Source organism: Panthera uncia, chromosome D1, assembly GCF_023721935.1.
Source record: "Panthera uncia isolate 11264 chromosome D1, Puncia_PCG_1.0, whole genome shotgun sequence".
NCBI classification, from domain to species: Eukaryota; Metazoa; Chordata; class Mammalia; order Carnivora; family Felidae; genus Panthera; species Panthera uncia.
Genome location: NC_064808.1, coordinates 31,769,651 through 31,796,832, shown reverse-complemented (window position 1 = coordinate 31,796,832; position 27,182 = coordinate 31,769,651). Strand labels below are relative to the sequence as shown.

The following is a 27,182-nucleotide window of genomic DNA, read 5'->3' as shown; positions in this document are numbered from 1 at the left end:
AAAAATTCTTTCCCCAAAAGCTCTCCTGAATTCTATGGTATTCACTATCTTGTTTTCCTGATAGAGTATTATCACCAAAATGTGCAGCAATTAACAGTAGTTTCCCAATTTTTTAGATTTTTTATATATTTTTTTAAATTCTCTATTAATTCTATTAGTAAATAAAATTTACTACTTAGCACCAGGGCCATGTGAACATATCTCTGTTCATTTGGGTTGTCTGAATCCCATTCTCTTGTAAATTCCTCAGGAAGGACCCATGAGAACAATATTCTCTAAATTCTTGCATGTTGACAGCAATTTAAGGTCTTTATACTTGAAAATCAGTTTGGCTAAATATAAAGTTCTTGGCTCACAGAATCTTTAATATGTCACTACGGTTTTATTGGTAATCTCATTTTCTTTTTCTTATGAATAATTTGATATTTTTACTTGGATGCCCAAAAGATTTTTCCCTTTAAAGACCATTTTACAGACTCTTTTAGTGTTGGTTGTTCTGGGACAACTCTTCCAGGCAATGTCTGGTTTGGTCTCTCAATGTGCAGTTTCACATATTTTTTTTTTATTTCAAGATGTTTTAAAATCATAGCTCTTAATATTTGTTCTCTACTTTGGGTTTCTTCTTTTGAGGACTCTTATTATGTATATATTAAACCTTCTGTGCCTGTTCCTTTTAATGTATTACTTTCTCTCAAATCTTTATCTCTTGTCTTTTTTGATATTTATGTTTTTCTCTTTTATATGTTCTAATTATCCAAAGGTGTTATCTGTTGTGCTTATTCAATAGGGCATTTCTTCTAGCTTAGTTTTCATTTTTAATGATTTTTAAGACTTTTCCTTTCTGAATATATCATCTCATATTTGAGTTTCTATATCTGATTAAGTTACTTTTTCATACATTGTATCATTTCATCAATGTGTTCTGGACTCAACAGAAGTAGCTGTAAATAGAAAATAGAAATTAGAAATGGAAAAACCAGGATATTTTTTATCTTTGGAGGGCATGTCCTTCTGGTATGTATTATCTGTAGGTATGTTATTTTGCTACTCATTCTTTTTCTTTATTTAAAAAATTTCTTAATGTTTATTTTTGAGAGAGAGAGACAGAGAGAGACAGAGCGCAAGCAGAGGAGGGGCGGAGAGAGAGGGAGACACAGAATCCAAAGCAGGCTCCAGGCTATGAGCTGTCAGCACAGAGCCCGATGTGGGGCTTGAACTCACGAGCAGGGAGATCATGACCTGAACCTAAGTCGGACACTTAACCAACTGAACCATCCAGGCACCCTTATGCATTCTTTTTCTTAAAATAACTTTATGACATTAAACCTTAATCATTTGATGTTGCTAATTTTTATGTGAATTTTCCTTAATTATTAAAAGGAGATATGATTCAGAAACTTTTTGTTATGGTTTTAAGCTGTGTTTCCAAACTGTGGCTAATAACATTCTAAGATTCCCTGGTTTCTCTCCTTTACTTTTATCCGGAACTTCATTTTCCTTTGTCCTTACTGTCCCTGTACTGTTTAATTTGGAGTCTTTTTCTCAGAAGAAAGCTTTATGATTGGTGGCCAAATTATTCATAATTTAAATACACCTAAAACATATGACTTAGGTCAAGATTAAAGTTAATAGCCAGACAACCAGGAAAGTAACACAATTTACTGTTTTACAGTCCATGCCTTCATTCAACAAATATTTTTGGCAGTGGGTTAAATGCTATGAGATAAAGGGTATGTTTCAACTCAGTTCCCTAATGTAATGAGACTTTTTGTAAGACTTTACAGGACAACAAGGGAAGCAGAAATTTGAAGCAAAGCCAACAACAGCCACAGAGCAAACTCCATTCCAGCCCATATTGGACTTCTTTCACTTCCTCTGATAGGCCATTTTCTCTCCCTCCACTGGGCCTTTTCACATACTATTTCTCCCCCCCACAATGATCTTTGCCCTTCTGGGTAAATTAAATCCTACTCAATCTTCAGGTCTCCACTTAATCTTCCCTTCTTTATTCTCATAAGACCTTGTACTTTAGCTTTGAAAGATAAATCACAATAATTTTCCTTCCCCACAGACTGCACATTCCATGAGGTGCAAGTACCATGTCTGTCCTTTTCACTCCCTCAATTCCTGGCCATTGTGTGTATCTAACAAGTGATCGTGGAAAAATAAATATCTGAAGCTCTGCAGAATGACTGCATCTGGGAAGTCATCTGTGCATGTGTCACAACTACAAATAGAAATATTACACAGTATATAATCTTTATTTGGATGACTATAAATTAGAAATTTAATTTTCTATGTTAAAACTTCAAAAAAAATTAACATGGGGCCCCTGGGTGGCTCACTTGGTTAAGACATTGACTTTGGCTCAAGTCATGATCTCATGGTTTGTGGGTTCAAGCCCCACATCAGGCTCTGTGCTGACAGCCCAGAGAGTGGAGCCTGCTTTGGATTCTGTGTCTCCCTCTCTCTCTGCCCCTCCCCTGCTCATGCTCATGCTCTGTCTCTGTCTCTCTCTCAAAAATAAACATGTAAAAAATGTAAAAAAATTAACATATATGAGCATTATGTTTTATATCCAACAGGACAAGTAATAATAATCAAAAGAAGGCATTCTTCTATTGCCTGAGGAGACCAGCTTGCAGTGAGTTGAGACCAGAGATTGTAGCTGTTGGTGATAAGTCCAGGTCGCACTGGTAGAGCATCTTTTCATATAAGTAGAACTTTAAAAAAGAAAAAGATTACTAATAAATCCAGCATGATATTCCAAGAGTGTGCCACGAACCAAAAGATTATAAAATCTGTCACCAATGCTATAAAGAACAAATCTAGCAAAAACAATATGTAAGCATTCTATACACACAAAAAGATTCAAATTTGTCATAAAACATGATGAAATATCATGAATATCTATGACTGGCCATCTAACTTGGATGGATCTAGTGAATTAGTATTCAAACCAAGCCCACAAAATAAGTCTCGAAAAGTCACAATTTTAATGTTCAGAAGCTTTTGACAAAATCCTTAAATGGAAAATATAAAAGAAATTTCTTTTATCTGGAACTAAATTCCAGTATAGTTAACATGTAGTGCTATATGAGTTTCAGGTGTACAATATAGTGATTCAACAGTTCTATACATCACTCAGTGCTCATCCTGATAACTGTGTTCTTAATCCCCTTCACCTCTTTCACCCTTCCCCACTGGTAACCACCAGTTTGTTCTCTGTAGTTAAGAGTCTGTGTTTGGTTTGTCCAATTCTGAGAATGACACAAGTAGCTCAGTGGAAATAGATAGATCTGTTTAAAATAGCATCTCTGGCAAAAGCAGGATTGTGTGCACAGTTTCAATGACCTGTCCTTGCACAACACCAGGCAAGTCTATATCAATGGATTAAGATGCTATGCTGAGCCTACCTGTAGTTTTAGAGAAACCTGGTGCTTCATCTCTGCCTCAGTCATGATGGTTCCTGATAATCTGCTCGAGTTGTTTTACTTGGAAGAACACCGGAATCTATTTCTAATGAAAGATGCATGTAAATACACACTCATCTCACTAAGGTCCCACAAGTGAGCTTTTAAAACAGTTTCTCCACAGGCCAATGGGTCACATTTGCATTTATTTCTGCTGTGTTTTCCTTTGGATTTGAGAAGGATACGTGAAAATTTAGGATCATAAACAATCAGCAGCAGCCTTCTTGGCCTGATTCATTTCTATACGGAGGTAGAAAGGTAGACCAAATGACATTTCTAGGATTTTTCCAGACTTATGCTATAACTGTTATGAGAATGTTTTATGATTGGAATTGGCAAGCTCCTTTCCTGGGATTTATCATTACGTGCGCATATAGACTTTTAGGCTACACATCCCATACCGTGCCTAAGACACTTTAAGACTGAAAAATGTTTATCATCCTCTGCCAGTTAGCACAGAAGGCTGGAGAACTGCTTTGATGATGCCAAGTCACAGGCCCCATCCCTGTTCTACAGCCAGTTAATGTCAAACAAAGAAAAGATCTGTTCCCTGGCTAATGCGTTCACCTTGAATCTCAGCCAGCTCTTGGCTGCATGAATTTCAGTTAGTTTACCCCTGATCATAGGAGAAAACAGAAAAGGGAATGTAGGTGAATCAATGCAAAACCATCAACACTCTTGAAAAGAAAATCTAAATATAGTCATTTCCTACTCACAATGTCAAAAGCATCATCTTCTTAGAAGATATTATATATTCTACAATTTGATAAAACTCCTTTTTTAGCATCCTTAAGTCCTTTACTACATGTTGATTATTCTTGGAATGCTGATGGTGACAAGAGCCAGAATCTATATTAGGTATGGGTCGTGGAGTGACATGAATTCATAGAGAACATGTATTTCCTGGCTGTAGTCACTACAGTATAATGGATTGTCTGACTCATATTTGAAATGAATTGCAGCAGGCTATATATACTCCTCTTCTTTCACTGGGTCTCTTTCCAGCTTATGGCCACATATAGATGGTACTTTAAACTTTGCTGAAAGATTTACCAGCCTTTCCATTTTAAATTTTAATGGAAAAAATTAAAAAAAAAAAAAAACACGGAGCCAAATAGCTAGTTTCATCCTCAATCCCAGAACTTGGGGAAGAAATCCTACCTTTCACTTCAGATTCCTCTTTCTAAAACACATCTCCCAGAAATTCACATTTCTTCTTTTCTTCTAGGTCTTCTGGAGCACCCCCCAAAGCATTATCCCTGCCATGATATTCTCCTGGCCCCCAATATCCTTACCTCTTTACCTTGCTTTATTTTCTTCATAGCACTCATCTCTGTTATTGCATTTGGTAATTACTTGTTTATTTGTCTCTCTTACTCCGTTTCCTGCTATATCTCTAATGCTAAAACTATGCCTGGAATAGAGTAGTTGTTCAACATATATTTATTGAAAAATGATTTGATAAATGTGAACATAAATTAATAAATAGACATTATAACAGCAATAAAATGATGTGCATATATAGTGACACAATTTTCACACCAGCTTTGGCTTATTTTAAAATACAGCTTGCTTCTAATTACACATGGCCTCAATCTTCCAAAGGAAAAGCCTTACAAAATCTGAATATTGGTTTATTTTCTGGCCACAGAGTTGCAAGTAATCCTTAGTTCTTTTACTAACTTTCTTTTTAACTTTTAAGCCAAGCTATTTTTTTTTGTATCGGAGGTAAAACTGACATAACATAAAATTAACAATTTTAAAGTTAATTGACACAGTCCTGTGTCATTTAGTACGTTGACAATGTTGTGAAGCCATTACCTCTATCTAGTTTTAATATATTTTCATCAATAGTATTATTTTCAAAAAAAACTAATTATTCATCTTGGAGTGAGAGAAAACTAATCCATCACATTATAAAATGGTAAATAAAGGGAAGGAATCAAGTATTTATCTCATTATCGCTAAGTAAGCTATTACATAGAGTAACCAAATACTAGATGAAGGAAAGTAGATAGATCTTTTTAAGAGTATTCCACTGATAAATAAAAAAGAAATTATTAATTTGGTATTTCACTATTTGAGACCCCCAATAACTTTAGTGGATCTAGCTACTGAGCATAAGTGTGTACAAACATCACAAAAAGAAAGACATCTCAAAATTCTGTATCTTGGAATAAAAGAGCACAGTGTCATCTATAGTTTTGCAAAAGAGAGAAAATAGAGTTTGCCCAAGCCTCTGCACTTAATTGCCAATTTTCTAGAAACACAGAGGACAGGGAAGCATGTTGAACTACACCATGATATGCAATCAGCAAAGACAAGACTGTGAGGAACTCTATAGGTCAAGTTCCCAAGTTCTTCAAACAATAAATTTTAAGAACAGGCTGGAGGGGAAACCTGATTAAGAGACTTGAAAGACTTAACAATTGTTGTTAATGGGAAATATTAAACATAGTGTCTGAGGGTGCATATGCAAGGGTAAAAATATACAGAAATGCAAAGAAATGATAAATACAGAAGTTATGGATGTAGTTACTTTGAAGAAGAGAGAGGTGAGATTCTGGTTGGGATAGGACATATAAGCTTAAAGTTATATTTCCTGATCTGAGTAATAGTTATCCGAGTGTAATTAAAAATTTATTAAATAAAATAAAATAAAATAAAAATTAATTATGTTCCCTGTAGATCAGAAACAAGAGAAGAGTGCTGTTTTTCACCACTGCTATTCAATATTGTACTGGAAGTTTGGGGCAGGACAGTTAGGCAAAAAATAGAAATAAAGGTATCCAAATGAGAAAGGAATAAGTATATTTATCTCTCTTCACAGATAGCATGATCCGATATATAGAAAACCCCATAGAATATGCGTGCATATGTGCACACACACACACACACACACACACACACACACACACACAGCTATTAGAGGTATTTAATGAATTCAGCAAGGTTTCAGAATATAAGACCAATACACAGAAATCAGTTGTGTTTATATATACTAGCAGTGAACAATCTGAGAAAGAAATTTAAAAAAAAAAATTCATTTACAATAACATCCAGAATAAAATACCTAGGAATCATTTTAACCAAGGAGGTGGAAGACTTGTAAAATGAAAGCTACAAAACACTGAAGGAAATTTAAAAAGACCTAATAAATTGAAAGACATCCCACATTCATGAATTGGAAGACAAAATATTAAGATGTGATTATTACCAAGGTAATCTACAGATTCAATGTAATGCTTACCAAAATTCCAATAGCCTTCTTGTAGAAATGGAAAAGCAATGTTCAAATTCATATGAAATTGCAAGGGGCTCTGAATAGCCAAAACAATCCTAAAAAAACAAGAACAAAGTTGGAGGATTCATATTTCCTGATTTCAAAACTTACTACCAATAAAAAAACCAATAAAAAACAAACAAACAAACAAACAAACTACAAACAAACAAACAAACTTACTACAAACCTACCGTAATCAATATATTGTGGTGCTGAAATAAGAATAGACATATAGACTAATGGAACAGAACTGAGAGTCCAGAAGTAAGCCCATACATCCATGGCTAATTTTAACAAAGATGCTGAACCCTTTTAATGAGGAAAGAACAGTCCCTTCAAAAAATGGTGCTGAGACAACAGTATATGCACATGCAGAAGAATGAAGTTGGCCCCTTTCCTCACACATCATACAAAAATTAACTCAAAGAGATCAAGGACCTGGATATAAAACCATAAAATTCATTGAAGAAAACTTAGGATAAATTTTCATGACCTTGGATTGGGAAATGGATTCTTAGAAACAACACCAAAAACACAACAACAAAAATAGATGAATTGGTCTTCATCAAAATTTAAAACTTTTGAGCATCAAATATCATTTCTAAGAAAATAAAAAGACAATCTATAGAAGGGGTAAAAATAGTTGTAAATCATATGTCTGTTAAGGGTCTCTAGTATCCAGGCTATATAAAGTACTCGTACAAATTAAAAAACAAAACAAAACAAAACACAACACTCAATTTAAAAATGGGCAAAGGACTTGAACAAGCATTTCTCCAAAGTAAATATACAAACAGCCAACAAGCACATGAAAAGATGCTCAACATCATTAACCATTAGGAAAATACATATCAAAACTATGAAATACCACTTTACACCCACTGAGATGGTTAAAAATAACAACAGAAGCAGCAAGAACAACAACAAAAACTAGAAAATGACAAGTGTTGATGAGGATGTGAAGAAATTGGAACCCTCACATACTGCTAGTGGGAAAGTAAAGTGGTCCAACCACTATGGAAAATAGTTTGGCAGCTCCCCAAAAACTTAAAGATAGATTTATGATATGGTGTTTGCCAGTGACTGAGAGAAGGGCAGAATGGAAAGAAAATTTGTAACGGGTAAGAGGTTTCAATGTGGAGTTATGGAAATGTTTTGAAACTAGATAAACAAAAGTAATGGTTACCAATATTGTGAATGTCCTAAGGGCCACTGAATTGGCCACTTTAATAGTTTATTTTGGGGCAGCTGCATGACTCAGTTGAGGATCTGACTCTTGATTTCAGCTCAGGTCATGATCTCACAGTTCATGGTATTAAGCCCCACTCCAGGCTCTGTGATGACAGCACGGAGCTGCTTGACATTCTCTCTCTCCATCTCTCTCTGCCCCCTCCGCTGCTCACTCAATCTCTCAAAATAAATAAACTTAAAAAAAAAACACACATAAAATGGTTCATTTTATGTTCTGTGAATTTCACTTTAATAAATGCTTTTTAAATGCATTTAGCTATTAAAAAACATAACCTACAATAAACTCTGTGGGACAGACTAAGGTGTAAATGTATTTTTCTTCGGAGAAGGGAAAAGAAGGGAGGAGATGCATATTCTGAAATGGTTACTTTGGACAAGGAAAGGTCGAGCTCTCTTCCTGGCTCACATCATTATGGTAATTATTTCATAAAATGAAAAGTTTCCATTTCCCCTATGTATCCAGTTCATTCTAACACATTTCCTCTGGCTTGGTGACAGCCTGTTTAAACATATGTTTCTTGTATTTTACAGACATACTTGGCAAGTGCAAGACAAAATTGACGCAAACAATGTGGCTTACACAACCGGGAAGCTAAGCTTTCACACTGATTATCCAGCCCTCCATCATCCACCTGGGGTAAGGTGAGCCTCAACATATTTTCCACAAGGCAGGCCAAGGACCAATATCCTTCTATATTTTGAGTCTACAAGTCCATATATTTCACTAACTAATCTGTCTTATGTAGATCTTTCTTCAAGCACAATCCAAACAAAATGTCTATACCTAAATCTTTAATAGCCTAACATTCCCAAGGGAGAGAAGATTTTCATGTATTTAAAAAAAAAATTTCTTTGTTTCTTTCTGGAAATAATTATTGGCACATTTTGCTTTGCCTAGACAAATTTTATGATAGCAGTGCATCTTGAGGTCTTTTTGCATATTTCCTGTTCCCAAGAGACTTAAAAGAGAAAATAAAACCAGGGAATAAAATTGAGGGTTTTCCCATAAAGTCACATGGCCATCATTTGTATCAGTTAATGATTGCTGCATAAAAACCACTTCATAATTTAATGGCTTAAAAGAATAGCCATTTACTTAGCACATGTTTTTATAATTCAGGCTATGTCCAGCTGGACAGTTCTGCTGTTGGGCTGGCTAAGAACTGGTTGACCTGTGTGGAAAACCTAAGGTGTCTTGCCTCTGCTCTACTTAATCTGCTATCCACCAGCCGGCTAGCCCAGGCTTATGTAAATTTTCAGAGAGCAAGCCAAAACATGAAGGCCTCTTGAGATCTACATTAGTCATCAGTGCAATGTCACCTCTGCCATGTTTTATTAATCTAAAGAAATCATAAGTTTAGCCTACCTTCAAAAGGTGAGGAAGTAAACCCCACCTTTTATGAGCTGCAAATACTCACTACAAAGGGGTGGGAATGCAAGGAGCAGAATAACCATGGCTGTACAGTAAAACCTTGGATCGCAAATAACTTGTTCTGCAACTGTTCTGCAAGATGAGCAAACATTTCTAATAAATTTTAACTTGATAAACAAGCATGTCTTGCAATATGAGTAGTACGTGATGCCAAATGTCACATGACCACAAGTGAGCCAATGGTTCTTAAAATTCGCTTTGATATACAAATGCTTTGGATTACAAGCATGTTTCTGGAATGAATTATGCTCGCAAACCAAGGTTTTACTGTATTTGGAAACCATCTACTCTCCCGTGTATCGGATTGCTCCTCAAGGAGGGAGATGCTTAGCATGGAGCCACAAACCCTCCAGGACAATTTCTGGAAGGATGCTCTGCCACTTCATTTTTACAAAATTGCCATTCTACTAAACCAGCAACATATTTACAAAAGCATCGTTTTGTTAAACCAAGAAATAAATGGTCAGAACGATACCTTTGAAAGATATTTTGTTCCTATTTTTATAGCTAAATGAGATTAAATGAAATATCCACACAGAAATCTGTATCTTCAAAGGTAAGCAGAAGTGGACATTTTGAGCAATTCTCTAGCCAGTGAAGGCAAAATGGGCCAAAATCAAAATTAATCTGTTTTTCTTCATCATGTTAACTGAACAAGTTTTCTCCGTGCCCTAGTTAACCCATTTCCCTCGCCAGTGTTAACTAAGCTAGTTTTAGTATTTTTTTTTCAATTTCTCTTTAATGTTTATTTATTTTTGAGAGAGACAGAGACAGAGCTTGAGCGGGGGAGGGTCAGAGAGAGACAGAGACACAGAATCTGAAACAGGCTCCAGGCTCTGAGCTGTCAGCACAGAGCCCGACGCGGGGCTCGAACCCACGGACGATGAGATCATGACCTGAGCCGAAGTCAGACGCCCAACCGACTGAGCCACCCAGGCGCCCTGCTAGTTTCAGTATTTAATTTCACATGTTTTAAATTATTTTGTTGACTGTAAAACACCACATGATTTTTTTGGACAAAATGATGACAGTGACAGGAGTCCTATAGTCACCTTTTGGGTGGAGATGAGGGGCCAGTGAAGACACACAATGTGATTTGTTCTAAATGTTTCCCAGAGATTCCCTAAAACTTGGGATTAAAAGCCAAACTAATCAGCTCAGTTCATCAACCAAAGACAGGTTGGAGAAGTTGGATGCAATAAAGATTAAAAGATTACACTAGAAAACTAAAGATTTTATTTTAATTTTTAAATTATCTGCTAGTTTTTATGAGTTCAGGTTTTATTGCTGGGTTACAATTGAAAGCCTAAGGAAAAGTCATTACATAATCACATTTTTAAGTGATTTACAAATATTCTTGAAGTATAATATAATGCTTGACATTTTCATAGCATTTTATACTTTTTCAAAGTATTTTTACTTATATTATTTTGATCCCTCCTAACATTCTGTAAGGGAGACAATTATGCCTTTTTATGTTGGAATAATGAAATGAGGGCGAAATGACACACAGCAAGGTTAAATGCTTTCACAGGGTGACATCTGACTAATAGAACACTTGAAACTTAATCCAGGCCTCTGTATAGTTTTTCACCACACCATGCTGGTCTTGAGTTGGACTTTCTAATTACCATAATTGGTATAATGTGATGAGCATAGGCTTTGTCATACATTAAAAACTCGTCAAATACAGGAACTGAATCTTACACTTTTCTGTATCTTGAGATTAACCCAGCACCTTTCATGTAACAGAGACTTCATAGGCATGCTATAAAGAGGCAGAGAAACACCGCAGTTGTACCTGTCTCTGTCAGCAAGTGAAACATCCAAGGATAAAAGACCTGACAGAAGATTTTCAAATGAAAGATGATTCCTAAAATGTCTAGATTGTAGTACGGGAACAATTAGATTGTAGGCACCTGTTTGTGCTATTGTTCAAGTTTCCATTTTGAATCATTCAGGGGTCTTTGTACGAAAGTTTGAGGTTTTTTATGACATATAGAATAAGTCGCTTTTCTTTTCAGTGCAGATGAAATGATCTGAATAGTAAGTTACCTGTTGAAAGTGGAGTTTCATCAATTTGGATCATGTGGGGCAGAGATAAGGAGACACATCTTTAATGAAACGGATGTTCCTTTGCTCACTGTCTTTGGCCAAAAGTCACATGCTGCCATAAAGTAACATTTAGAAAGAAAATGTTTTTGGTCCTGAGTGACTTACATGAAATAAAATTGGATTTTATACACATCAGGCACCTATTTACCTTTTGAATTAGCCGTGGAAGTGTTGTCTGGCAGCATCAGTCATCTTTTTTCTTTCTTAAGATTGCATCTATGTAAAAGACATCGGTTGATCTGTTTTAAAGATTTATATTTGAAATATTCTGTGACTTCATATTGCAAAATCTAAGAGGATTGAAAGAACACTGATTCTCTCAAAGAGAGAGGTCTGCCATTATTTTGCCTTTTTAGAGTTTGGTAGACTTGAGGTTGGTGTCTTCATTTCTCCCTCGTTAATCATGCTGCTTGACCCTTCATAGCCCTGGTGATGAAATGGTTTTCTAAGACGACTTGGTCAGCTTATGTACATACTTTTTCAAGCCTACAAATTGGCATCAATTTAAAGGCAGAACCATTATTAATTTAGACTAGTGCTCCCCTAACATCAGAAAAAAGGGCATTGTCAACCTGAAATAGGAATTTAAGTTTACAAAGCACATACATACACACACCACACAATACTGAATTATTAAGAGTCCTGTAAAGGGATTTCCCCTTTTATAGGAAAGGACTTGCTTTATGAAGATTTTGAAGCAAATAGATCAAGGTTTGAATGTCAGTGTTACCAGGTAGTAGCTACGTTCTTACTAGCTGCCCAGCTTTTTCACTTCTGGGTGTCAGTTTCTTCAACCATAAAATGGAGATGAAAGTATCAAATTCTAAGGACTGTTGTAAGGAATTGATAAACGTACAACTATAATTTGAGAACAAGTATGTATAAGATTTAAAATAGTGAGAAGATCTGTGCCTTTTGGGGAAAGAAAGCAGGATTTGTGTTCTGGATCTGCACTATCCCATACAGTAGTCACCAGCCATATGTGATCATTTAAATTTTAATTTATATTAAGATGAAATAAAATTTAAAATGCAGTTTCCTCAGTCACACTGACCACATTTCAAGTGCACAACAGCCATATGGGACAGGAGTCTACTGTATTGGGCAGTGCAGAAAGAACATTTCCATCACTGCAGAAAGTTTGAATGGATGGCCCCGTTCTAGACCATCTATGGAAATAACCAAGCCAAATGGATATTTTTCCCACTCATGCTTCTCCTGGTCTTGATGTTTGATCATATTTGCCTCTTTCTTTCTACAAGAACTGTCAGACTTGATTTTTACTTTTATTTAAATTAGAATGAAGTTTTCACAGCTAAATAGTGTTCGTTTCTTTTAGCAGAAAAGCTGAGTCTAAATTAGGTATTCAAAATCACTCACACATGCTAACTTACCAAAAGGAGTCATATAAACTCCATTCAAAAAATGATATTTTAAAATTTTACTATTTTTTGCTTTTCAAAATAAATAATGTCAAACATTTCTCCCTAAATCTTAGTAAAAATAACTATCGTTTTGGTTTCTTATTCCCAGTGTTTCTTGGGGTTATTCATTCTCATAGCCCCACCTAACCTCCATTCCCTTTGTATCCTTATACCTGAACTGTCTCATTAAATTCTTAAGGAGTAACTTTCTCACTAACTCCCCCCTTTAAAAAAATTTATCCTACGTGCACCCCCAGACTAATATTCTTCAACTCAGTCTTGGCTACCTTACATCCATATTCACAAGCCTTTAACAATTCCCCTCTGTACCCAAGAGAAAGCCCAATATTCTTCATCTGACATTCAAGACGCCATGATGAGGGCTTCAGTTACCTTTTCAACTGGGTCTATTCTTTTCAGTCGTGACATTCTTTTCAGTCATGACCCCCTATTGCAGCCAAACATTTTGATATCCTGTGCAGCGTGCATTTTTGCATATCCATGATCACTGCATGTGATTTGCTTTCTCCATTCTGCTCTAGCTATCCAAAATCTTTTCAAAATTTTCTTTAATGTTTATTTTATTTTTGAGAGAGAGAGAGACAGAGCGCAAGCAGGGGAGGAGCAGAGAGAGAGGGAGAAACAGTCTGAAGCAAGCTCCAGGCTCTGAGCTGTCAGCATAGAGCCCAACATGGGGCTTGAACCCACAAACTGTGAGATCATGACCTGAGCGGAAGTCAGGAGCCCAACTGACTGAGCCACCCAGGCGCCCCTCTAACTGTCCAAAACCGTATCCAGCCTCCTTTTCCCAGTTTAAATCCCACCACCTCCGTAAAGCCAATATGAAGTACATAAATATTCCAATATGAAGTGTTCACTCCCTGTAGCCATTATGATCTGTGCTTTTTGTTTACAAATGAAAATTATTATGCCTGTATTCATGTCTCAAGCTGAAACAATGTTTGAACTATAGGGTGTTGATTAAAAGCAACTTTTTCTCTCCAATCCCTTTGCCTGCTGACACAAAAGAGATTTAAAAGTTTTGTTGACTTTAGTGCATTCATATCTGTCTGAATCTTTAACAGTGTCAAAAAGTGTGTTTATCATTTTAAAAGACATTTCTCTATTTCTTTTCACAGGTTCAGCTTCTGCACTGCATAAAACAAACAGTCACGGGGGGTGATTCAGAAATTGTAGATGGGTTTAATGTATGCCGAAAGCTCAAGGAAAAAAATCCTCGAGCATTCCAGATTTTGTCTTCCACTTTCGTGGACTTTACAGACATTGGAGTGGATTACTGTGATTTCTCTGTACAATCCAAACACAAGATTATAGAGTAAGTACTATTTATACATTTCTCATAGCAGTTAAACAGCTGACTGCAAAATCTTCATTAACCTAAATGTAAAGCTTAAACAGAAGAGCTTTGATTAACTCCAGAGCTTTACTTTTTGTTAACAGTTTAATCCAATTTTAGAGGGAAAAAGAAGAAAAAAGAATATTCTCATCATAAAAAAATCTTGATCAAATTCCATGAAATCTCTTGCTGATTAATATAAGAGAAATAACTAAGACTATATACACTTGATTTTTAAAAACTTTTTTTACATTTATTCATTTTGAGAGAGAGCAAGTGGGGGAGGGGCAGAGAGAGAGAGGGATTGAGAAAGAGAATCCCAAGCAGGCTCTGCACTGTCAGCACAGAGTCCGATGCGGGGCTCAAATGCATGAAATGCGAGACCATGACCTGAGCTGAAACCAAGTCAGATGCTTAACTGACTGAGCCACACAGGCGCCCCTACACTTGATTTTTTTATTTTAAATACAAGTTCTACAGAATTATATTGAGTTAGGATTGTACTAGTCAAAATCCTTTCAGCCAGAAGGGAAAGAATATAACTCAAATTAGGTAGATCAAACATCATCTGATGTTAAACAACATCATCTGATATTGATCTCTTTTTTCTTCATCTTATAGCTTTGCCGTCCTCTGTGTTGGCCTAATTTTCAAAGATGTCAATAGAATCCCTACATTTTCATTGTTTTTAGAGCTGGTAATCACACACACAGAAAGTCCTCATTTCCCAATAGCTGTAACAAAACTAGACAACCCACTGCCCAATTTGTAATTAAGTCCATCCTTGAAGCAATCGCCATGGCCAGGAAATCAGAAAATTCCAACTGGCCATTCTGGATTACGTGTTCATCTCTGGAGCAGAGTCAGTCTCACCTGAACCTCACGAGCTGATTAAAAAAAAAACAGAAATGTCTGCCTAAATCAATGCCAACCAAAATCATATTTCCCTATATAGAAGATTTTGTTATTTTTTCATTTAACATTATTTCCTCATAATTTTTCCAAGGATTTACTTACAAAGGCCACAAATTTATCCTTTTATTCAAGAATTATCTTAACCTTGTGTTTCTAAGATAGGATTTATTTAATCAAATCTCAGTCCATGAATTTGGGGGTGTTTCCAATTTTAGGGTTGAGTCTGCATTCTTCTTTTAGGAGAAACAGACAAATAACATGACAATTAAGTCACTGAATAATCAAATCCCCAATATCCTAGCTCATCTCTCTTGTATAAACATGTGACCTTCATTTATGCATCCAACAAGTTTTTATTAAAGGCAGCCACTCTTCTTGGTAGTTGGGATACATCTGTGGACAAAACAAAGATTCCTGCCCTCATGTAGTTTCAAGTCTAATGGGGGAAGAGAAAATTAGAGATTTGAAAACAAACGAGTGAATTGCAATGATCATTAAAACATTTTTTAAGTACTTAAGAAAACAGGTGTAGTAGGGTAGAATAAGGGGAATCTGCAGAACCAAAGACTTAGGGATGATGGAACTTGCGTATTTAGTATGTGGTGAGGAAAAGCTTTACTGAGTAGGTGATAGTTGAGCAAAAACTTAGAGGAGTGAAGGAGTTTGCTCAAAAGAGGAGCAGTTTCCAGAAATAGCTAGACCAAATGTCCTAAAGACCTTAAGAACACATCTGATGTGTTCAAGGGACAGCAAGGAGGCCCGTGTGGAGCAATGTTAAGAGAGGAGGTCAGATGGGAGCTAAGCTCATATAGAGCCTTGTTATCCATTGTTTAAAAACATATTGCCTTTCCCTCTTAGTGAAATAGGGAGCTGCTGCAAGATTTTGACCATAAGAGAGACACTTATACTTAGATAAATTTATGTGTATTTTGAATGGATCACCCTGGCTGCTGTGCTGAATACAGTGGAGAAGGGCAAAGGCAGGAACAGGAAGACCAGTCAGGAAGCTGCTGCAGGACAGCAGGCTGGAGGTGAGGGTAACTTGAACATGAGTGACCATATGGTGGTAGTGGCAGTGTGGAGAAGTGTCTGCTTATGGATGTATTTTGCAGGTTGAAACAGCATATTTTCCTGACAGATTGGATGAAGGGTTTCAGAGAAAGACAGCCATCAAAAATAAATTGTAGTTCAGAATAACGTTCTCTGAGTGGTCAGGTCATCACAGTGGGAAAGAGAAGAAATGACTGTTGGAGTCTTAGTTTTAACAGGTCAGTTTTAACTATTCAAAAATTGCCTTAAAAACCCATAACAGATTTCAGTTTTGTTGTGAATATAATTGCAGGCTAGAGGATGGAGGCAAAACAAACAAAAGAACAAATAACCCTTAGTAAGTAAGTGACATTAGTTGAGTATATGTCATCTGAATCGCAATTTGGCTTTGTTGTTTTTTATAGTAAAATTCCAGAATTTGGCCGTTTTCAAGGTCTTGGGGATATCCCTTGGGAATATCAAGTGATTAACGTTAATCCACTTAAAAATGTATTTTTTTTAACGTTTTATTTATTTTTGAGACAGAGAGAGACAGAGCATGAATGGGGGAGGGTCAGAAAGAGGGAGACACAGAATCTGAAACAGGCTCCAGGCTCTGAGCTGTCAGCACAGAGCCCGACGCGGGGCTTGAACTCACGGACCTCGAGATCATGACCTGAGCCGAAGTCGGCGGCTTAACCAACTGAGCCACCCAGGCGCCCCAAAAATGTATTTTTAACAACAGGAGGTGAAACAAATAGGGTTTTCAATTAATTGAGGAACTTTGTCTATGGAGTGTTTGGATTAATTTAATTTTCCTCACGGTTAAATTTTTAACTCTTTCAAGATGTATATGTTCTATCTAGTACAAAAAGATCTCGCAGGCTGCTGGCAGAGTTAGGTGCAAGGCAGTATAATAACAAATAAACAAATAAACTAGGAAAAAAATTATAAGAATCAGATTAAGCTACACCAGTGCATCCTAGTGATTACAAGTTCAGTCGCATGAACACCATTCCCACTCCTTGGCTTGTTAGTGCGGTGATCATGCTCTAGTGACTTAGGCTTGCTAAGCTGTCTCTTTTCTGGTAAAAAGGGAGTAATCTTAATGCCTACCACACATAATCGAAGTGGGAATTATAGAGACAATGGATAGACTGCTTTATCACTGTGCCTGGCTCTGAAAAGGGCAGAATAAATTTTAGCTAGCCAAAATTCTAGAAAGTCCAACACATTTACTCATGATAGATTTCAGTTTCAGCTGTGAGTTTCTATAGACCAAAGTAAGGAGGGAACATAAACAATTCCCAAGATTCAACATAGTTCTAAGTGAGAAATAAATTGTTCTTGCAGATCCTAATAAAATGTGATGTGGTGGGCAATACCACAATGACTTACCCACAACAAATTCAAAAAATCCCATCAAATATCACATCTCTCAATGAGACCGACTATTGTAACTAATGAGGAATATTCATGGCACCACCTCTGAGTGTGGGAGATGATTCTCTGTGTCCTTTCACTGGGCTCTTTTATTGGCATCACTGATGACATTTTGCTTTTGCTGATCTGTAGTCGCCATGATGCTGGTTTACGTTTAAATGTTTACCTTTTACATATCGCTAGTCTATAGCCAGTTACTCCTCATCAATGGGGGCCTTTTACACTTCCTCAGCATGTAACCCTGAATTGGGACCTCCCTTTCATTCTGTGGTGGCATGCAGAATTTCCTGCTTACTGTGACATTTTAGGTTGATCTTCAAGATGTCAACCAATCATCTCCTCTAACATTGTTCAATCGTTAGAATAATGTCTTCTCTAGACTCATAACTAAGTTTGCTTTCTGTTTCCCCTCATGTCATTGCTAAAAATGCTAAATAATGAATTTGTGTCTTTTTTTAGACAGAGTAAACACCAGGCGAATGAAAAGAAACAGAGAGAAAGAGACAATATTGATTATTATTATCTATATATGTGAAATAAAGAAATGAAAGTGTAATACAATGGTCCATGGGGCATACAGTTCTGATTTTTCTTAAATTAATGAGTCACAAAATTCCTTTCACTGATAGGTGAGGATACACACATGGAGTCTAAAAGGGAGAGCTCACTGCTAGCACAACCATTTCCATCAAGGAATTACAGTGTTAGTGAAAAAGAAACAGATCACCAGACTGGCTTGGGTGGAAGACGTCCAAGAAGGTTCAAAGTTGTGACATCCTTGTCAGTGACACAGAGGATGGCACAAAGGGTGTTATCATTGTATGTACCAAGAATAAAACTGGGAGAGAGGAGGGAAAGAGGATCAGGGGCAATTCTCAAAGATAAGAATAAAAGACAAAATGTTCTCAGAAACTTTGAAAGGGTCTGAAACCTGCAATGTAAACTCAAACAGGGTAATTGAAAGGTCAAGAACTGCCCTTTGTGCCACTCAAACCTGGAGGTCTACAGTCTTCTGCTGATGGACCTTTTCCTTGATTCTCTGTTCATAAAGCTGCAACCTGCAAGCCACGAATATTCTTTACCTGTGTGGAGAGGATGGGGGAAGGAAGAAGGTCTCTCCTTGCCTATTCAGTCATATTTGTTTTTTTTTTTAATTTATTTATTTAAAAAAAGTTTTTTAATGTTTATTCATTTTTGAGAGACAGAGAGAGCATGTTAGCGGGGGAGGGGCAGAGAGGGAGGGAGACACAGAATCCGAAGCAGGCTCCAGGCTCTGGGCTGTCAGCACACAGCCCAACGCGGGGCTCGATCTCATGAACTGAACTGTGAGATCATGACCTGAGCTGTAGTAGGATGCCCAACTGACTGACCCACCCAGCACTCCTGTTTTTTAATCAGTATATGTGAATTCTCGTTTTAAGAGTCCAAGAGCCTTACTGAAAACCAATTCCTTTCTTTCACTTTTTTCCCCAGTGTGGGTCCAATAGGTAGTTTTCTATCACTATCAAAAAGCAAAGAGTTGCAGCTAATGACCCATTCTTAGAGTTTACCATTACAATTGCCTTTGGCTAAAAGGATTAAATATTAATCTGAGTCACAAAGCACAGGGACCCAGAGAGCTACAATTTGGATATTATAGGCAGTCACATTTTCCTCCTGTACCCTGATTTGTTGTTAACAGTTCACTCTGTGTGATTGGTCAGCTAAGTGTGATCTAGACCCCAAAGCAGTGTCACCAAGCTCTGGTACACATGCTAGTCTGTTTGGTTTGACCCATCAGGTCTGGGTCCCAGTCACATATAGGCTCATAGTACCACCTCCCAGGCTGGCCCAGGAACACCCCTCCATACTTGGCCACCTTCCTTGCCCACCTTCAGTTTTCATCCATCCTTCCTATTTCTATATAAATAAATGAGAGAGTTGGTCAATGCTTTAGGACTAGCTGAAAGTTCACCTTTCCAAAAAACTTAAAAAAAAAAATCTCTTCCTTTTGCTTCTGTGTCTAGACAATGCTCATGTTGTGCCAATTCTAACCAGAATAGCTTAAATGCAGAAATAATGGTATCTATTCTTATATCAAAAGTAGTATTACCTTACATTGTCATGATCATGATCCATATTCTAAGGAAGGATAGGGTGATCACAATATACTACCTCCAAAATACTAAAAAGACCTTGGTACTGTCCCAAGACACTGAAAAAATATAGACAGTAGCATATGCAGTGAATATTTATTAACTGCCTATTATGTCCAGGCTCGCTGAGAATACAACACTAAATGAGTTAGAGTATTGGCCTTCTAGAAGCCTATATACTAAGATAAATAGTGTATAGAGAGATACAAACAACATATCTTAGGCTAGATTCTTCTTTTCACTGTGTCTTAGTTTCCCGATCTATAAACTAGGGATGGAATTAGAACAGTGCATTTCAAACTTTTAGAAAATAGATTTTTCTTCCCAGTCATGCTTCAATAAAATCATACTTAAAAACCTTAAAGTGGTTGACCCATGAACTTGTAACATAAAAATATTCTAATACATAAAAGCTACTATTTTAAAGAATGAAGAATGAATTCATTTTCCTAAACATAAAAAAAACAACTTTTTAACTGGAATCTTTCAGTAACATTTATTTTAAATTAATTTGAAACATTCAGGCACTTATGTAGTAAGATTTCAAAAAACACCTGCTAAATGGATCTCCAAAATGAACAGATGCTCAACATCACTAATATTCAGGGAAATGCAAACCAGAACCACAGGGAGATGTTACATCACACCTGTCAGAATGGCTAAAATCAAAAGCATAAGATACAATAAGTGTTGGCGAGGATGTGGGGAAAAGGGAACCCTCATGCACTGTTGGTGGGAATGCAAACTGGTGCAGCCACTGTGGAAAACACTGTGGAGCTTCCTCAAAAAATTAAAAATAGAACTAAAATATGATCCAGTAATTCCACTACTGAATATTTACCCAAAGAAATACAAAAACATTAATACACTGCATCCTAGTGTTTATTGCAGCATTACTTAAAATAGCCAAAATGTGGAAGCAGCCCAGGTGTGATAAAGAGGTGATGTATGTGTGTATATATAATGGAGTATTTCTCAGCCATAAAAAAGAATGCTATCTTGCCATTTGCAACATAGATAGAGTTAGAGAGAGCACAACGCTAAGCAAAATAAGTCAGAGAAAGACAAATACTATCTGATTTCACTCCTATGTAGAATTTAAGAAACAAAACAAAGGGGAAAAAAAAGAAAGACAAACCCAGAAACAGACTCTTGGCTATAAAGAACAAATTGCTATTACCAGAGGAGGGGTGAAATAAGTGAGGGGGTTTAAGAGCGCACATATTTTGAGGCACCTGCATGGCTCAGTTGGTTAAGCGTCTGACTTTGTATCGGGTCATGATCTCACAGTTCATGAGTTCAAGTCCCACATTGGGCTTTGTACTAATGTGCATAGCCTGCATGGGATTCTCTCTCCCTCTCTCTCTGACCCTCCCCTGCTTGTGCACACTCACCCTCTCTCTCCCTCTCTCTCTCTCAGAGTGAATAAGTAAACTTAAAAAAAAAAAAAGAGTACATGTATCTTGATGAGCACTATGTACAGAAGTGTTGAATCACTATATCATACACCTGAAATTAATAGAACACTGTATAACTATACTGGATTTAAAATTAAAAGAAAAAAACTTAAATGAATGAATAAACAGCAAATGACTATACTGTACCACAGATAACCTCAATACCTTCTGTACATGTTTCTGGATTCATTAATACTGTATTTCAGACACATCTCCCAAGACAAATTGACCCTCAGAAATGTAAATAAATACTTCATGGCTTATATATTTTAACTTTTTTCTCTTTAAAAAATAGATTAGATGATAAAGACCAAGTGATCCGCATCAACTTCAATAATGCAACCAGAGACACTGTATTTGATGTACCTGTTGAAAGAGTTCAGCCTTTTTATGCTGCTCTGAAGGAGTTTGTTGACCTCATGAACTGTAAAGAATACAAGGTTACTTTCAAGATGAATCCAGGTCAGTGAACACATTTTCTCAAACTCAACACAGGGATTTTCTTCAACCTTAACCATTTAGAGCAAGATCTAGAGCAGTTTCTCTCATATATGGCATGTGGAACACTTATAACAATCTTTGCAAGCAGCCAGCTGGATTAAATAGCAGACTCCTGGCCCCAACCACTGCTCTATTGCCTCTTCAGACTAAAAAATATTCTTTTCTTTTTCAAAATATTTATGTATTTTTGGGAGAGTGCAAGCGGGGGAGGGGGAGAGAGAGGGGGACAGAGGATCCCAAGCCGGCTTTGCGCTGACAGGCTGACAGCAGCAAGCTGGATGTGGGGCTCAAACTCACGAAGCACGAGACCATGACCTAAGCCGAAGTCAGACATTCAACTGCCTGAGCTACCCAGGCGCCCCTAAAAATATTCATTTCTAGCAGACTCATAGGTAATCTTTAATCACACCAAAATTTAATAACCTCCAACCTAAAGAATAAATACATGAGAGAAAAGCTATAAACCAAATGAAATCTCACTTCTGATGTCAAGACTGATAACTTAGGTTTTCTATCCTGATAGCCCGTCAATACAAACTGAGTCTTAATTCTTCTATCCTGGAAAACAAATAAAATTATCCCTATGATTCTCTCTAAAGTAGATGATTAATGTTTACTCATTTAGCTTATTTACTCTGGCAGAGATAGTGCTACCTGAAATGAAGTGTACTTGAAGTAGTCCAGCCACGGACACCTGGGTGGCTCGGTCAGTTAAGCATCTGACTTCGGCTCGGGTCAGGATCTCACGGCTCCTGGGTTAGAGCTCTGTGCTGACAGCTCAGAGCCTGGAGCCTGCTTCGGATTCTGTGTCTCCCTCTCTCTCTGCCCCTCCCCTGCTCATGATCTGTCTCTCTCTGTCTCTCAAAAATAAATAAACTTTAAAACAATTTTTTTGAAGTAGTCCAGCTACTTGAAATAAAGGAATAGAGAGCATGGTGTTTGTTCTGGACCACCTTGACTCAGTGAAGTGATCTCAAACTTGAGGTTTTAATATCTATTATAAAAAACAGAGTTTCTCTCTGCTGTTGATTTGGCTGAGGGGAAGATTCTAATCATAATTAGCTTTTTAATTGATCTTTGGCATAATAAAGTAATATTGGAAACCTCTATAAATCCACTGATAGGCAGTCACAACAGGTTGATTTTAAGAGCAGTAACATATAAAATGGAAATATCATGAGAGAAAAATACCAAAAAATAGAAGTTGGAATTGAAGCTCTACCATTTAATGGCTGTGTAGTTTTAGGCAAATCCCTCAACTTCTTGGAGCCTCGGTTTTCTCAAATGAAAAGATGGAACACCCTTTTCAGTATTTTTATGAGGCTTAGAAATAATGTACACAAAATACTAGGAACATAGAAGACAGACCAAGTCACTATCCTTATAATTATTTGAAGCTGTTAAACTGGAAAGAAATATTTCTTTTTTTTTTTTCCAATATATGAAATTTATTGCCAAATTGGTTTGGAAAGAAATATATCTAAGTAAGAGCTAAATAACAACCACAAAGAGCAATTCAAAGTTTTACACGAAGATAATATTTTAGGGGCACCTGTGTGGCTCAGTTGGTTGAGTGTCTGACTCTTGATTTGGGCTCAGGTTCATGATCTCAGGGTCGTGGGATTGATGGAGCCCCTCATCTGGCTCTGTGCTGACGGTGCAGACCCTGCTTGGGATTCTTTGTCTCTGCCCCTCCCCCGCTCATGTGTGCATGTGCGTGTGCACTCTCTTTCTCAAAATAAATAAATAAACATTTTTTAAAGATAATATTTTAGGTAAAAATTATAAAAGTGTCTACAGAAGCCTGGACTATAAATGTCAAAAGGTCTAAAGCAGTTTGCATTCAATGATCTGATTGTGTGAAAAAATGAATGTACAATTTTCAGTCAGAGAAAGACAAATACCATATGATTTCACTTGTATGTGGAATTGAAGAAACAAAACAGAAGAACATAGGGGGAAAGAGAGAAGCAGACTCTCAACTAGAGAGAACAAAATGAGTGTTGCTGGAGGGGAGGTGGGTGGGGCGCCAGGTTAAGTAGGTGATGCGGATTAAGGAGGGCACTTGTGATGAGCACCAGGTATTATATGGAAGTGATGAATCACTAAATTCTATTCCTGAAACCAATATTATGATATATGTTAACTTTTTCATTTTTATTTAAATAAAAACTTGAAACAAATAAAACAAACATCAAAAACAACAGGAAAAAAACAAACATACTATTTCTTGATGTGAACAAAGTATCCATGTTATTTTGCATTTTATATTTTCTAGCTCTGCAAATCATTGAAACACATGATTATTCATATTGAAAAAATGTTTTGTCTAGGTGATGTGATTACTTTTGATAACTGGCGCTTACTTCATGGCCGACGTAGCTATGAAGCAGGAACTGAGATATCCCGCCATCTGGAAGGAGCTTATGCCGACTGGGATGTAGTAATGTCAAGGCTTCGTATCTTAAGGCAGTGTATCCAGAACACAAACTGAATCTCCTGTCTACAATTTCAGTAAGATTCCAATGAGTGTATTTTGTAAGATATGGCAAGGTTGTCTTCACAGACTATGATCTATGTCATTTACATATTAATTTCTTTCATGAACGTGCCCTCTTTATCAGAAGGGTTTTCCTTTTCTCATAATCATATACAATGCCAACATTTTAGATGTTTTAGCAGTGTTTTTTCCTTTCCAAATAAAGCATTTCTTCTGCTCTATTGCATATATGATCTAATTTCTTTTGCCTGTATATGAGAGGCTCCAGAATGCCTACAAATAGTTTTGTATCAAATAAAGCTTTTTCAAATAAATCCCTTTTTAAATAAAGCTTTTGTTTCAAATAAAGCTTGTGTTTCAAATAAAACTTGTCTCAAATAAGACATGTTCCTGCTCTGTTTTCTGTACAGTCTCAATTTTCATGACTGCATGTGACTGTCCTTAGCATGATTGGGGTAAGGCTTCATATTTTTGAAGATCTGTTTTATTCACTTTTATTATAGATTTCTGTTATCCAGGTTTTCAGACCTCAACAACCTCTGATCCAAACATTTTCTTTAACAACTAAATTATGACACCAAACCCAAACATGTCAAATGAAGGGGAAATCTAGTCTGCCTATGTTTCTCTTGCCCTGAGTCAGCACTCCTAAGGATTGCCAGTATAGCTTACACCTGTCTGTGAATCAGTTCTCATTCCTTGCCTTCAACTAATAACTAGGAAAGGTCTAACTAAAGTGCACGCAACACTCATACACAGATACAGTGTCTGCTAATCTCGGGACAGCTTCCCCTGCTGGTCTTGCCTTCCTGTATGGTCACTCCTTGTCCCCAGTGGTGGAACACAGACGTCATGGCTAGCCATGGAAATGCCACTTATGTTGAGACCAGTCCTTTCCCTACTGCTGCTGAAAGGGGAGCCTCAGCATTACCATTTGCTGAAATCAATACATAGATTTTTAGTCTATATTGTTGGGGACCTAACCAGGCTTCCTATTTGGAAAGTGTTAATGACTGTCAACACCATGGAACTCCACCTGTTGCATTACGACCAAGTGAAAGAGGATACCTGGGTAGCTCAGTTGGTTGAGGATTGGACTTCAGATCAGGTCATGATCTCACGGTTCAGGAGTTTGAGCCCCACATCGGGCTCATTGCTGTCAGTGAGAGCCTGCTTCAGATCCTCTGTCTCCCTCTCTCTCTCTCTCTGCCCCTCCTCCACTCACATGCACATACTCTCTCTCCCCCCTTCTCTGTCTCTCCAAAATGAATAAACATTAGAAAAAAAAAAAAAAGAACAAGTGAAAGTACTACTTCCATCCATGTGTTCCTTCTACTTCACACTCACAGGGTGTCCATGGCACTGGGAGGCTAGATCACAGGTGCTGTGAGCCCTTGTCACAACTCCCCACTGGTTCTCCAAACTCTGGTTTTGAGTCCATATCAACAGCCTAGACTCCGCTTTCCCTGACAACACTGCCTTTTTCTGGGGCCTTCATTGTCCTTTCCTATCATGTGGTCTTGATCAGGGCTACAGTAATATATCACATAGGATTAATGTCTTTGAACTTCAAAAGAAATGGGTTGGGTTTTCAATCCCATCTCTCTTAAGACACTCCTAGAATGAAAACAGTCAAGCTCAATAGAGCCATGGCCTTATTCTATGAATAATTCTAAATTATTCTAAAAATAATTTTCTGGAGTGACCCTGGCTTCATTCATTTACAGCATCTAAACCCCAGGTACTGCCAGGCTAATGTGATTTTTTTTAATGTTTGCTTATTTGCTTGCTTGTTTATTTATTTTGAGAGAGAAAGAGAGAAGGGAGAGAGAGAATCCCAAACAGACTCCATGCTGTCAGTGCAGAACCAGACGCAGGGCTTTATCTCACGAACTGTGAGATCATGACCTGAGCAGAAATCAAGAGTCAGACGTTTAACCTACTGAGCCACCCAGGAGCCCCTAACATGACTGATTATACTTTAATTCATTCAGCTGATATTTATCACATACCTGCTATATATCATGCACTCTGCTAGAGTTAGGACACAGAAGGACTTGAGATGTGACTGTTTATAGTCTGGTAGGGAAACAGATAAGGATATAGATAATGAAGTGCTATATTAACAGAATGGTTCATACGAAGGCAACAGAGCCAGACTGGGTTGATGAATCAAAGCTTCAGTCTGAGTTAAATGGGTATTAATCATAGTTTTTCAGGCAAAAAAGGGAGCATAACTCTCCAAGTCAAAGGGTAGAAGAGGCACAAAGAACTGAGAGTGAACAGAGCGCATGTATTGACTAAAAGTGAAAAATCATGGAATAGCAGTGGTGTAAATTCTGGGATTGGATGCCTAAGTTCAAACTATAATGATGACAATCAGTTAACTATGTGTACATGAACAAATAATATCTTCCCTTAAACCCTAGTTTTTCTATCTACAAATGACACTAGTAACGGTTCTTGTCCCGTTAACTTTTTATGAGGATTAAATGAAAATTCATGTAAAGTATTTTCCCAAACTTCTCAAATGATAAGTCAGCATGGTCTGTGTGTGTGTGTGTGTATATACCACATCTTTTCTGGCTTTTTAAGTTTTTATTGTAATTTCAGTTAACATATTAGTTATATTAGTTTCAGGTGTACAATACAGTGTTTCAGCACTTCCATACATCACTCGCTGCTCATCACAACAAGTCCCCATCACCTATTCAACCCATCCGCCTGCCCACTTCCCCTGTGGTATAGTTTGTTCTCTATGGTTAAGGGTCTGTTTCTTGATTTGTGTGTCTCTCTTTTTTCCTTTGATCATTTGTTTTGTTTCTTAAATTCCACATATGAATGAAATGATATGGTGTTTGTCTTTC

General features: G+C 37.0%; 1 protein-coding gene across 1 annotated transcript in view; it reads left to right on the top strand.

Moving 5' to 3' along the window:
- BBOX1 (gamma-butyrobetaine hydroxylase 1) overlaps positions 1-24,482 on the top strand; it is a 51,800-nt gene extending 27,318 nt beyond the window's left edge. The window contains exons 4-7 of the mRNA XM_049649054.1: positions 8,539-8,644; positions 14,118-14,314; positions 21,610-21,776; positions 24,149-24,482. Of these exons, the coding sequence (XP_049505011.1) occupies positions 8,539-8,644; positions 14,118-14,314; positions 21,610-21,776; positions 24,149-24,309 (631 nt within the window). The 3' untranslated portion in view covers positions 24,310-24,482. The remainder of the gene's footprint in view (positions 1-8,538; positions 8,645-14,117; positions 14,315-21,609; positions 21,777-24,148) is intronic.
- The last annotated feature ends 2,700 nt before the right edge of the window (positions 24,483-27,182 follow it).